The sequence below is a fragment of the Mustela putorius genome, unplaced genomic scaffold (genome assembly GCF_011764305.1).
Source record: "Mustela putorius furo isolate JIRA1106 unplaced genomic scaffold, ASM1176430v1.1 tig00003845_pilon_pilon_pilon, whole genome shotgun sequence".
Lineage (NCBI taxonomy): Eukaryota > Metazoa > Chordata > Mammalia > Carnivora > Mustelidae > Mustela > Mustela putorius.
The window spans coordinates 15,751,737-15,766,642 of NW_025421998.1; the positions used below are offsets into that span (position 1 = coordinate 15,751,737).

General features: G+C 38.2%; 1 protein-coding gene across 1 annotated transcript in view; it reads left to right on the forward strand.

The window, feature by feature from the left end:
* Positions 1-8,568, forward strand: part of LOC101693047 — a 39,668-nt gene extending 31,100 nt beyond the window's left edge. Inside the window, exons 5-6 of the mRNA XM_013059022.2 lie at positions 5,289-5,336; positions 7,991-8,568. Coding sequence (XP_012914476.1) covers positions 5,289-5,336; positions 7,991-8,133 — 191 coding nt within the window. The 3' untranslated portion in view covers positions 8,134-8,568. The remainder of the gene's footprint in view (positions 1-5,288; positions 5,337-7,990) is intronic.
* The last annotated feature ends 6,338 nt before the right edge of the window (positions 8,569-14,906 follow it).

A 14,906-nucleotide genomic window follows, 5' to 3' on the forward strand; every position in this document is an offset into this window, starting at 1 on the left:
TGCAAATTATTTTAGTTTTTGTTTGCCCTGAAAGCTTTTTATTTCTCCTTCTATTTTCAATGAGAGCCTCACTGGGTATAGTATTCTTGGTTGCATATTTTTCTCATTTGGTGCTCTAAATATATCATGCTAGTCCTTTCTGGTGTGCCAGGTCTCTGTCAATAGTTCTGTTGCTAATCTAATATTTCTACCACTGTAGGCTACAGACCTCTTGTCCTGATCTGCTTTCAGAATTTTCTCTTTGTCTCTGAGAATTTAAGTTTTACTATTAGATGACAGAGTGTGGACCTATTTTTATTGATTTTGAGGGGGGTTCTCTGTGCCTCCTGGACTTGATTCCTGTTTCCTTCCCCAAATTAGGGAGGTTATCTGCTATAATTTGCTCCAATATACCTTTTGGCCCCCCCTTTCTTCTTCTTCTGGGATCCTAATTATTCTACTATTGTTTTGTCTTATGGTATCATTTATCCCTTGAGTTCTCCCTTTGAGATTCCATAGTTGTTTCACTCTCTTTTCCTCAGTTTCTTTATTCTCCACCATTTGGTCTTATATTTCACTAATTCTCTCTTCTGCCTCATTTGTCCCAGCAGTAATAGCCTCCTTTTTTTTTTTTAATAATTTTTTATTTTTTATAAACATATATTTTTATCCCCAGGGGTACAGGTCTGTGAATCACCAGGTTTACATACTTTACAGCACTCACCAAAGCACATACCCTCCCTAATGTCCATAATCCCACCCCCTTTTCCCAAACCCCCTCCCCCCAGCAACCCTCAGTTTGTTTTGTGAGATTAAGAGTCACTTATGGTTTGTCTCCCTCCCAATCCCATCTTCTTTCATTTATTCTTCTCATACCCACTTAAGCCCCAATGTTGCATCACCACTTCCTCATATCAGGGAGATCATATGATAGTTGTCTTTCTCCGCTTGACTTATTTCGCTAAGCATGATACGCTCTAGTTCCATCCATGTTGTCACAAATGGCAAGATTTCATTTATTTTGATGGCTGCATAGTATTCCATTGTATATATATATACCACATCTTCTTGATCCAATCATCTGTTGATGGACATCTAGGTTCTTTCCATAGTTTGGCTATTGTAGACATTGCTGCTATAAACATTCGGGTACACGTGCCCCTTTGGATCACTACGTTTGTATCTTTAGGGTAAATACCCAATAGTGCAATTGCTGGGTCATAGGGCACTTCTATTTTCAACATTTTGAGGAACCTCCAGGCTGTTTTCCAGAGAGGTTGCACCAGCTTGCATTCCCACCAACAGTGTAGGAGGGTTCCCCTTTCTCCGCATCCTTGCCAGCATCTGTCATTTCCTGACTTGTTGATTTTGGCCATTCTGACTGGTGTGAGGTGATATCTCATTGTGGTTTTGATTTGTATTTCCCTGATGCCGAGTGATATGGAGCACTTTTTCATGTATCTGTTGGCCATCTGGATGTCTTCTTTGCAGAAATGTCTGTTCATGTCCTCTGCCCATTTCTTGATTGGATTATTTGTTCTTTGGGTGTTGATTTTGCTAAGTTCTTTATAGATTCTGGACACTAGTCGTTTATCTGATATGTCGTTTGCAAATATCTTCTCCCATTCTGTCTGTTGTCTTTTGATTTTGTTAACTGTTTCCTTTGCTGTGCAAAAGCTTTTGATCTTGATGAAATCCCAATAGTTCATTTTTGCCCTTGCTTCCCTTGCCTTTGGCGTTGTTCCTAGGAAGATGTTGCTGCAGCTGAGGTCGAAGAGGTTGCTGCCTGTGTTCTCCTCAAGGATTTTGAATAGCCTCCATTTTTTATTGCACCTCATTAATAGCTTTTTAAAATTTTAACTTGGTTGTATTTGTTCTTTTCTTTTTTCTAATAAAGGAACTCTCTAATATTTTCTATGCTTTTTTCAAGCCCAGCTAGCATCTTTAGAATCATCATGCTGAACTCTAGTTCTGACATCTTACTAATGTCCATATTGATTAGGTCTAGCAGTCAGTTCTGCCTCTTATTCTTTTGTTTTTGTTTTTTGTTTTTTTTTTTTTTTTTGAAGTGAGTTTTTCTGTCTTGTCATTTTGTCCAGAGAAAAATAGATGAATGAGAGAACAAAATGCCAAAAAGGTATCAATGAACCCAGAAGAATATACACTAACCAAATCAGAAGATACCATCTATAAAATGGTCACTTTCTGTTCATAGAATTGTTACTATTCTCTTTGATCTCCTTTTTAGTTTGTAGGTGTTCAGAATGGTTTGATAACTATTTAGCTGAATTCCTTGGACCAGAAGAAATTTAGATCTCCTACTCCTCTGCCATCTTGCTCCTCCCTCCCTTCCTCAGTATATTTCTAATGCTAATGCTCATAAGTTTTTTGTTTGTTGTTTTTGGGGTTTTTTGATGAAATATATAAAACATGGAAACACAAAACAGGGAAGGAATTTTGAAGAGAGATAAAACTAGTCTGGTCCAAGTTTTCAACCAACATTGATTAAGAATGTGAAACTAGAATACACATAGATTTAATTTGAAAAATTATTACCTGACTGTTTAAACCTCAATAAATGGTGGTAAGTGATTTATATTTATTTTTTAATGAGCAAAGTCACTGTATGGAAAAGAAAGATGATTTCAAGACACTCAAAAACCAGTTCTTGAGGATATTTTAACATCTAAACACGATTATGTAAATATTTCTGTTCTTGAGATTTACACAAAAGCCTATAGCTCAGATTCATTTTTTTAAAGCATACCAAAATAAGATTATGTGAAGTGAATAATTTCCACAACAGAACGATATCTGGAGAGAACACATCAAGGAGAAAAATAATGAACATGCTAAGACTCTCTTCCCCCATCCAACAGTCAATCATACTTTTTTTTTATGTTCAGTTGGCCAACATATAGTACATCATTAGATTTTGATGTAGTATTCAATGATTCATTAGTTGCATAGAACACCCAGTGCTCATCGTCAACATGTGCCCTCCTTGATACCCATCATCCAGCTATCCCATCCTTCTACCCTTCTTCTCTGAAACCCTAAATTTGTTTCCCAGAGTCCAGAGTATCTCATGGTTTGTCTCCCTCTCTTATCTCTACAAGCAAATAATCCAGTCAATGACCTTTTTAAGGAAGTTTGGTTTTGTATGCATATCAGGTTTTTGTTTTTGTTTATGTTCTTGTTTTTGTTTTTATTTTTTATTTATTTTCAGCATAACAGTATTCATTATTTTTGCACCACACCCAGTGCTCCATGCAATCCATGCCCTCTATAATACCCACCACCTGGTAACCCGACCTCCCACCCCCGCCCCTTCAAAACCCTCAGATTGTTTTTCAGAGTCCATAGTCTCTCATGGCTCACCTCCCTTTCCAATTTCCCTGAACTCCCTTCTCCTCTTTAACTCCCCATGTCCTCCATGCTATTTGTTATGCTCCACAAATAAGTGAAACCATATGATAATTGACTCTCTCTGCTTGACTTATTTCACTCAGCATAATCTCTTTCAGTCCCATCTATGTTGATACAAAAGTTGGGTACTCATTCTTTCTGATGGAGGCATAATACTCCGTAGTGTGTATGAACCACATCATCCTTATCCATTCGTCCGTTGAAGGGCATCTTGGTTCTTTCCACAGTTTGGTGACTGTGGCCATTGCTGCTATAAACATTGGGGTACAGATGGCCCTTCTTTTCACGACATCTGTATCTTTGGGGTAAATACCCAGAAATGCAATTGCAGGGTCATAGTGAAGTTCTATTTTTAATTTCTTGAGGAATCTCCACACTGTTCCCCAAAGTGGCTGCACCAACTTGCATTCCCACCAACAGTGGAAGAGGGTTCCCCTTTCTCCACATCCCCTCCAACACATGTTGTTTCCTGTCTTGCTAATTTTGGCCATTCTAACTGGTGTAAGGTGGTATCTCAATGTGGTTTTAATTTGAATCTCCCTGATGGCTAGTGATGATGAACATTTTTTCATGTGTCTGAGAGCCATTTGTTTGTCTTCATTGGAGAAGTCTCTGTTCATATCTTCTGCCCATCTTCTGATGTTATGTGTCTGTTTTGTGTGTGTTGAGTTTGAGGAGTTCTTTATAGATCCTGGATATCAACCTTTTGTCTGTACTGTAATTTGCAAATATCTTCTCCCATTCCATGGGTTGCCTCTTTGTTTTTATTTTTGTGAGTTTTTTTTTTTTTTACACTATAAAGTGTTACAATCCTCACCTCAGTTATATATTCAGAAAATCTATGATTATTCCTTGTCCAGTCTTTCTGTCCCTGGAAAGAAGCACACTGAAATGCTGAACTTCTGTAATAAAAAGATCATTTTCTATGAGTAATTATGATAGGAGAAGAGATAAAGCCTGAGATAATGCCTCCACTATGGTGGAGTCATATGAATTTCTATGGATTGTTTTACAAGGTACTTTCCACATGTTCTAGCTTATCTAAACCCTCATAATGAAATGTTGAGTGCTGGCTCTGCCAATCACTGGTATGACTCCCAGCAAGTTATTTAGACTTTCTAAACCTCATTTCTTCATGGCTAACATGAATACAGCTCACATCAGTGTCATGACCTAATACATGTGATTCTTTCACATACTTCCTGGCACAGTAATAATCATTCAATAGGTATTGGCTTTCATTATTATTATTGTCATGTCCACAAATACCACCACTCCAAAAAATCATGTGCATGAGTTGGGGATATTGGAACATGTGTGCTTTGGAAAGGTGGGGCCTCTTTCCTTTGCTTAGATGGGGAATTTACCTATTCCAGACTCCTCCCAAAATGTAATATTCTGCTGTGCGTTCTAGGGTTGGATGAATTCTTTTTGATAACAACCCTTCATGTTAGCAGTGGGTGCTGAGCAATGTATAGCAGCCACTGTTTCAGTTATTTTTTTCCATTTAACAAGAATTTATAGAACACCTACTGTGTAGCAAGCACTGTGCTGAGAGCTATGAGCACAGAGGGAAAACAAGATAGTCCTAGACATTAAGTTGTGAGAAAATAAGGAAAAATGCATCATTCATGCACTTCAACATCTTCATATGCAGAAATACAATAAATTAATTGGTCTACTAGCTTACACAAACTCAGAACAATCAGTTCTGGAATTGTGGGGCTCATATTAGTAATGGCTCTCTCTTCTCTGTTTACATATTCTATCATCTACCTATCTATTTATATACCATCCATCTATCCATCCACAAAACAGACAACATATCAAATAATGAATATAAACAATTTAATAATACTTGTTGTCTTTATTTCTTTTAGAGCTTTCTGCTATTACATCTAGAAAATCTTCCTTGAAAGATGAAACTGGTAAGTTTTTGTCTATGTTTGCTCTTAGTTATGCTATAGCATTTTTTCTTCCTGATCAACTTAACTTATGAAATTCCCTGGCTTCAGGGAGACGCCTCAGAATGGCCGGATCTTGCAAAGTATACTGAGTTATATTTTAAGTCAATCCATTTCTCAGGAGTCATTTTAACACAGTAAACGCTGGTTTTGGTGTGAGAAGACAATAAATTAGGGGTACAGTGATGTACTCTGAATTCTTTCTGCAATGGACTCTGTTCACTTCTGTGGCCTTTGTTTCTACTGACTGAGGAAAACATGATATCAAGTTGCTTCTGAATATTTTTAAGTTTTTGTTCTTGTTGGTGGTTAATAACATGAATTGACACTGAGAGTGTCTTATACAGGGGGCACTGTACTGCACATTACACTGTACTGTGTGTCCATGTTGTTTGATTCTCTTAATATTCACTGTGGAGGATTTTATCCCCATTTTACACAGTGGGGGGGGGGGCAAGGACCTAAAATTAATTCTGTCCCTTGTGCCATGCCACACAATGATCTGGGGCTTCAACCCAGACCTTATTAATTGAGAGTTCAAATACTTACTAAGTTCTTATTCTTTCTCTAATTCCCAAAGCCAAGGCCCTGAGACAGGTCCACACATGGGAGAGGGGGTGTAAGTGCAGGGCTTCATGTACCACAGACTGGACATTAACCCCAGTCTTTTACTATTTAGTTTCATGAATGTGGGTACAGTAGTTACATTTTCTGGAAGGCAGGAATAACACAAATGATGTCTCACTCAGTTACTGAAGACATAAGGTCACATTTGTAGAATGTCTAGCATAAGGTATCTCATTTAGCTGTCACATTGTAAGTACTGGTTTCTGGTCCTTTCTACTATAAGAAGCTACAAGAAACTACAAGAAGCACTGGCTCTAGCCTTACTGATTTTCCCCCTCCATGTCCAATCTTGACCTCAGCTAACATATTACCTAACCAAAGGCAAGGAGCAATGAGCACGGCACCACTTGATGTCCTTTTCCACAGTAAGGGTTAATGATTCTTGAGTTCTGACTCTTTTGGAGATAAACACATAAAAAAAAAATTTCCAGGTGCTCCTGCATGGGTCAATCGGTTAAGGGTCTGCCTTCAGCTCAGGATATGATCCCAGGGTCTTGGAATTGAACCCGATTTTGGGCTCCCTGCTCAGTGGGGAGCCTGCTTCCCTCTGCAGTTCCCCCTGCCTGTGTTCTCTGGCTCTTTCTCTCTCTTTGGTAAAGTAAAATAAAATAAAATAAAAATAAAATAAAAGTCTTAAAAAAAAGAGAGAGAGAAAGAAATGTCCAGATGAACAGACTCAAGACCCAACCTAGTGGTTCATTGAATGGCCAGTCTGGTCCACCATCATTGTCATTAATTTCTTGACATCATATATTGTCATTATTTCTTGACATCATATATTTCTTACAAAACCCCAAAGGATGAAAAATGCAATTATCATATAACATCATAGATACAATGAGGGTATTCAGGAAAGACAAGGGAGTGAGTTTGAGCTCTTAAAGTTGCAGAGAATTGGATTTGCCCCTTTCTTCCATTTTTTGTTTATTTTATTTTATTATTTCTTCAAGATTTTATTTAAATTTCAGTTATTTAATATAAGGGTAATATTAGGTTCAGGTGTACAATATGATTTAACACTTCCATACATCACCCTGTGCTCATCACAACTAATGCCCTCTTTACTAAAACCTCCCACCCATCCTACCTTGAACACAACCAAATTTGTACCCCTGATAGTAATCTCAGTAATGGCTAAGATGCTTCTAAATCAACAATTCATCTTTATATTTATGCTTAACTCTTTGTTGTTGAGGGTATTTATTACATGTAGAGGTATAGAAACACAGAGTAGGTAAGAATGTGTTCTTTTTTTAAGGTTTTATTTATTTATTTGGCAAAGAGAGAGAGATCAAGAGAGGGAACACAAGCAAGGGGAGTGGGAGAGGGAGAAGAAATCCCAGAAAGCTGGGATCAATCCTAGGGCCCTGGGGTCATTACTGAGCCAAAGGCAGATGCTTAATTACTGAATTACCCAAGCTCCCCAAGAATGTGTCCTTGAACATTATGTTGCTGGGATTAAAATCTGGCTTGTGGTACTTACTAACTGTAGACATCAGGCAAATTAGTTCTCTGTTCTCAATTAATTTGTAAAATGGCAATGAAAATAATCCCCTAGGTTACTAAAAAATTAAGATTAAAGTTTTGCACACAAACCTCTCAAATTAATCTGTAGTTTAGATAGTGGTTAAAGCATATTAGTGATTATTATTACTTAGAGACGTGGTGGGGATGAAGAAATGATAAAAGCTATTTTCACCAATTTTTTTCAGGTTGACTCATTCATCTAAGATATAACCTTACTTCCTAATACTTTGGAGTATTCTTAGTGAACCTCTGATGTTGATTGAGTTTATCTGCAAGCTAGATTATGAGTTATTTGGTGGTGGTGGTAATGGTGGTGGTGCTGGTGATGTTGATGGTGTAGACATTTACTTCCAGGTTTTGCTGTTATGGGGACATCAGAAATGTATAATATGACTCGTCTCCCATTAATAAGTTATAGCCCTTCAAAAGAACAGAAGGTAAAACTAATAAATGACCTATTTTAGACACCCTGCAGGTGCAGCTCATGAACATCTCTGCCTACTACACCTACCTTCTCCTCCTTTTCAAGAACCTGATCTACTTTGCCATCATTCTCTTCTATCTGCTTGGGATATCAGCACTCTGTGGCAATGGGAAGAGCTCCTAGCACATGGTGCCATCACGTGTCCACTTGTCTTCATTGGCTATTATTGCCTAAAGCATCATCTGAGTATATAATGGGGCATTCTAGATTTGGGTTATTTTGGTTCACATGTGTCTTTCTATTGTATCATTATTGAAGAATGATTTTACAAACAATTGGGCAAGCAGAAAAGTTCACTCTGCAGCAAGAACAACTTCTGCCATGACTTAAGTGTAGGGTCATGGGGTTATCCACAGGGGCTTCAACACTGCTCTCTCCTTAATGTCTGCCAGCTCCTCAGAGCCACCTGTGCCTCTAAGTTTAGCCAACACAGAGCTTCTAGGTGTATCTTCTGGGGCCCTTTAACCAGATAATTGCTTCAAAACCTTTTATTTTGCACATCTGGAAACTGACATCTTTGCTTTCATAATAGGCACAATAAAAACAATCAAAAGTCTACTTCTGCATCTGTGTACTTTCATTTGGGGCAATCTGAGAGGCCAAGGTAAGGGAGAGCATGACAAACGAGCTTTCAAATTCAGGACTGGCTGTAATATTGGTCAATTTCACATTTCAAATCTTTCCCTGAGATAGTCCTTATGAAGCCTTCTTTGGGACACCCACCCCAGGGGGGGCCATAGCCAGTGAAGGTGCCCAAGTTATTTCTCCTTCAAAGGTGAGCAGATTCAGACCCACTTGGTTTGAAACATTCTGGTAGTGACAGTATAACATTGTTACATGACAGGCAGGTATGCTCAGACCCATGTTTCCTAATCTCACAAGAACCCCATTAGAGTCCCACTAACACTGAAAAAGTAGAGTAGTAGAGGAGTTAAGTGCATGAACTCTGAACCTGCCAAGTACCTGGGTTTAAATCTTGAGTCTATAGCTGTTTGAACTGTCTATGCTGCAAGTTTCTCATTTATAAAATGAAGATATGTTATACCCCATCTCCTGGAGTTGTGTAGAAGAGATAGTTAATTTTGTTGAATATATATGAATCTTCAACAACATTAGCATCTCCTGTTGGCAGTTCTACTTTAGAAATAAGAGAAAACACACCTGCTTGCACACCCTTATTGTAGGAACTAAGATTTACGTGCAATACCATACCACTATTTACAACAGTCCCAAATTAAATCAAATGCCAATAAGGGGAGGTGAATCATGAGAGACTATGGACTCTGAAAAACAATCTGAGGGGTTTGACGTGGCGGGGGGGTGGGAGGTTGGGGTACCAGGTGATGGGTATTATAGAGGGCACGGATTGCACGGAGCACTGGGTGTGGTGAAAAAATAATGAAGACTGTTTTTCTGAAAATAAATAAATCAATTCACTAAAAAAAATGCCCAATAAGAAACTAAAAAAATAAAATTAATGTATGATGGGCTAGTATGCATCTACACAAAAATATAGATTGTTGAAGAAATGAAAAATTAATCAGAAAGTATTATTGAGGTAGTAGCAGGCTGATTCAGTTTAAAGAATGAAAGACTTTTGATCTCAAGTTTTAAATTCTTAAGAATTTACATTCATTGTAAATTCATTGTAGAGATTACATAAATAAATAAAAACTAAAAAAAAATTTAGAGATTACATAAATAAATAAATTTTAAAAAGAGATTGTAGAGATTACATAAATAAATAAAAACTTTTAAAAAGGAAAGTATTATTGAAGAAATAGGCATGGCAGGGTCCTACTAAAATTTTTAGATTATACGTTCACATGGTTCCAAAATTTAAACACTCTAAAAATTGAACTACAAAATCTTACTCCAGCCACTGTCACTACCTGCCCACCACTTACAGGTCACATCTTTTGTTTCTTGCCCGTCCTTCCAGGTTTTATTTAGGCAAATATGAACTTAGATATTTTAAAAAAAATACGTATAGATCTAATTTTCTTCCTTCTAACACACAGGTAGAAATGACATACATTATCCTGCACTTCTCACTTATATACCCTTCTACTCTTTTTTTTTTAATTTTTTATAAACATATATTTTTATCCCCAGGGGTACAGGTCTGTGAATCACCAGGTTTACACACTTCACAGCACTCACCAAAGCACATACCCTCCCCAATGTCCATAATCCCACCCCCTTCTCCCAAACCCCCTCCCCCCAGCAACCCTCAGTTTGTTTTGTGAGATTAAGAGTCACTTATGGTTTGTCTCCCTCCCAATCCCATCTTCTTTCATTTATTCTTCTCCTACCCACTTAAGTCCATCAACAGATGAATGGATCAAGAAGATGTGGTATATATACACAATGGAATACTATGCAGCCATCAAAAGAAATGAAATCTTGCCATTTGCGACAACATGGATGGAACTAGAGCGTATCATTCTTAGCAAAAGAAGTCAAGCAGAGAAAGACAACTATCATACAAATGAATCTTTTTAAAGTAAAAGTTTTTATATACTGGAATAAAACAATGCCTCATTTAAAATTGGGAAGGATTTTCTGTTTATTTACAATCAGCCTCATTTCTGTGAAACAGGTTCTATTGGAAACCAAGTAGAGGTTCCCAAGTAGAGGACCCACCAGATACAAGAAAGTGGGAATTTAATTTTTTTCTACTCCTTGATTCTCAAGAATGTGATCAGACTCCTTTAGGACAAATACCTGGCTTCTACTTAGAGATCTGGAACTGTTTCTGCATATGGAAATCATTGAGATACAAAAGGAAAACTAACAAAAGATAGAAAGCTGTGTGGAGCTGATGTCACTGCTGGGGCTCCTAGGCAGTGCCTCCTGTGGCTTCCAACTCCTTAGTACCCTCATTCCCCAACTGGACTTGGACTGCCCAGGACTGGGAAATGCAGAGAGGGGGAGGTGCTGGAGACCAGTGTTGGTGGCAGGAGGGTGCTGGTGTGATGATGGTGTTCTATTTTCTCAGGCTTGTTTTATCTATGTGCTCTGTCAAATGTGGTTGATTCATGGAAAATGCTTGAAGTCAAACAGGCCTTTACTAGTTGGGACTGTCAGTGGTGGTTGCCATGTTAAAAGATAAAATAAGGACAGTTAAACCCCAGCCAACTTTGCTCATCCAAAGGGCCACAACTAATCGGAAGAACATATCCATCTGCACACGCATGCTCCTTCTGTCAAGGCTGTGGTTGAGGGCCCCCATATTTTATACCAAGGCTCATTCCAATAGCTGCTACATGAGTTGGGATTGTAAGATCAGAGGTATTGAGATACTGCACCCTCAGTCCACTGTGATGACACTGTTCTGAAAGAAAGAAATAACATGCAGACTTGTAGAACTAGGTGATCCCTGACATTCTACCAAGACCTACTCTTTTCCACAGCAGATGATTTACTGAGGGTCCTATTTTCAGTCTCATTTTGTCACTATAGGCAGGGATATATGAGATCCTTCACCATGAAACTACTAGCACAGACAGACTGTAGACATTATAACAGCAGGTGCTTCTTTCCTCACAGGAACACAGACATACAGAGACCCTGAGTTCCACTGTGTCATTGGATGTCATAAGCTGAATCTTCTCAATGCCTCTAAAGAGACAAATGACTGCAGAGTCAAGAATAATTAGAGCAAAGCCATTTTTTAAAAATTTAATTTAATTTAAATTAAATTACTTGACATATAGGGTACTATTAATTTCAGAGGTAGAGTTTAGTGATTCTTCAGTTGTATATAATACCTAGTGTCCTCCTTAATGCTCATTACCCCATTACCCCATATACCCATGCCCCTCCCCTCCAACAACCCTGTTTGTTACCTATGATTAAGGGTCTCTTATGGTTTGCCTACCTCTATGATTTTGTCTTCTATTTTTCCCTCCCTTGACCTATGCTCCCCTGTTTTGTTTCTTAAATTCCACTTATGAGGGAAATCATGTGATAATTGTCTTTCTCTGATTAACTTATTTTGCTTAGCGTAATACCCTCTAGTTCCATCCACGCCCTTGTAAATGGTAAGATTTCATTTTTTGATGGCTGGCCAATATTCCATTGTATGTGTATTCCACATTTTATTTATCCATTCATCTGTCCCTTTCTCCACATTCTCACCAACATATGTTATTTTCTGATTTATTAATTGTAGCCATGGAATACATGGTATACATGGTATAAGATGGTATCTCTTGTGAATTTGATTTGTGCTTCCCTGATGCCAAGTGATGGTGAGCATTTTTTCATGTGTCTGTTCACCATTTGTATTTCTTCCTTATAGAAATGTCTGTTCATGTCTTGTGCCATTTCTTGACTGGATTATTTGTTCTTTGGGTGTTGAGTTTGAAAAGTTCTTTTTTTTTAAATTTTTTATTTTTTATAAACATATATTTTTATCCCCAGGGGAACAGATCTGTGAATCACCAGGTTTACACACTTCACAACACTCACCAAAGCACATACCCTCCCCAATGTCCAAAATCCCATCCCCTTCTCCCAAACCCCCTCCCCCCAACAACCCTCAGTTTGTTTTGTGAGATTAAGAGTCACTTATGGTTTGTCTCCCTCCCAATCCCATCTTGTTTCATTGATTCTTCTCCTACCCACTTAAGCTCCCATGGTGCATCACCACTTCCTCATATCAGGGAGATCATATGATAGTTGTCTTTCTCTGCTTGACTTATTTCGCTAAGCATGATACGCTCTAGTTCCATCCATGTTGTTGCAAATGGCAAGATTTCATTTCTTTTAATGGCTGCATAGTATTCCATTGTGTATATATACCACATCTTCTTGATCCATTCATCTGTTGATGGACATCTAGATTCTTTCCATAGTTTGGCTATGGTGGACATTGCTGCTATAAACATTTGGGTGCACGTGCCCCTTTGGATCACTACGTTTGTATCTTTAGGGTAAATACCCAATAGTGCAATTGCTGGGTCATAGGGCACTTCTATTTTCAACATTTTGAGGAACCTCCAGGCTGTTTTCCAGAGTGGCTGCACCAGCTTGCATTACCACCAACAGTGGAGGAGGGTTCCTTTCTCCACATCCTCGCCAGCATCTGTCATTTCCTGACTTGTTGATTTTAGCCATTCTGACTGGTGTGAGGTGATATCTCATTGTGGTTTTGATTTGTATTTCCCTGAGGCCGAGTGATATGGAGCACTTTTTCATGTGTCTGATGGTCATCTGGATGTTTTCTTTGCAGAAATGTCTGTTCATGTCCTCTGCCCATTTCTTGATTGGATTATTTGTTCTTTGGGTGTTGAGTTTGCTAAGTTCTTTATAGATTCTGGACACTAGTCCTTTATCTGATATGTCGTTTGCAAATATCTTCTCCCATTCTGTCAGTTGTCTTTTGATTTTGTTAACTGTTTCCTTTGCTGTGCAGATCTTGATGAAATCCCAATAGTTCATTTTTGCCCTTGCTTCCCTTGCCTTTGGCGTTGTTCCTAGGAAGATGTTGCTGCGGCTGAGGTTGAAGAGGTTGCTGCCTGTGTTCTCCTCAAGGATTTTGATGGACTCCTTTCGCACATTGATGTCCTTCATCCATTTTGAGTCTATTTTTGTGTGTGGTGTAAGGAAATGGTCCAATTTCATTTTTCTACATGTGGCTGTCCAATTTTCCCAGCACCATTTATTGAAGAGGCTGTCTTTTTTCCATTGGACATTCTTTCCTGCTTTGTTGAAGATTAGTTGACTGTAGAGTTGAGGGTCTATTTCTGGGCTCTCTATTCTGTTCCATTGATCTATGTGTCTTTTTTTGTGCCAGTACCATGCTGTCTTGATGATGACAGCTTTGTAATAGAGCTTGAAGTCCGGAATTGTGATGCCACCAACGTTGGCTTTCTTTTTCAATATCCCTTTGGCTATTCTAGGTCTTTTCTGGTTCCCTATAAATTTTAGTATTATTTGTTCCATTTCTTTGAAAAAGATGGATGGTACTTTGATCGGAATTGCATTAAATGTGTAGATTGCATTAGGTAGCATAGACATTTTCACAATATTTATTCTTCCAATCCAGGAGCATGGAACATTTTTCCATTTCTTTGTGTCTTCCTCAATTTCTTTCATGAGTACTTTATAGTTTTCTGAATATAGATTCTGTGCCTCTTTGGTTAGGTTTATTCCTAGGTATCTTATGGTTTTGGGTGCAATTGTAAATGGGATGGAATCCTTAATTTCTCTTTCTTCTGTCCTGCTGTTGGTGTAGAGAAATGCAACTGATTTCTGTGCATTGATTTTATATCCTGACACTTTACTGAATTCCTGTACGAGTTCTAGCATTTTTGGAGTGGAGTCTTTTGGGTTTTCCACATATAGTATCATATCATCTGGGAAGAGTGATAATTTGACTTCCTCTTTGCCGATTTGGATGCCTTTAATTTCCTTTTGTTGTCTGATTGCTGAGGCTAGGACCTCTAGTACTATGTTGAATAGCAGTGGTGATAATGTACATCCCTGCCGTGTTCCTGACCTTAGCGGAAAAGCTTTCAGTTTTTCTCCATTGAGAATGATATTTGCGGTGGGTTTTTCATAGATGGCTTTGATGATAAGGTATGTGCCCTCTATCCCTACACTTTGAAGAGTTTTGATCAGGAAGGGATGCTGTACTTTGTCAAATGCTTTTTCAGCATCTATTGAGAGTATCATATGGTTCTTGTTCTTTCTTTTATTGATGTGTTGTATCACATTGACTGATTTGCGGATGTTGAACCAACCTTGCAGCCCTGGAATAAATCCCACTTGGTCGTGGTGAATAATCCTTTTAATGTACTGTTGAATCCTATTGGCTAGTATTTTGTTGAGTATTTTCGCATCTGTGTTCATAAAGGATATTGGTCTATAGCTCTCTTTTTTGATGG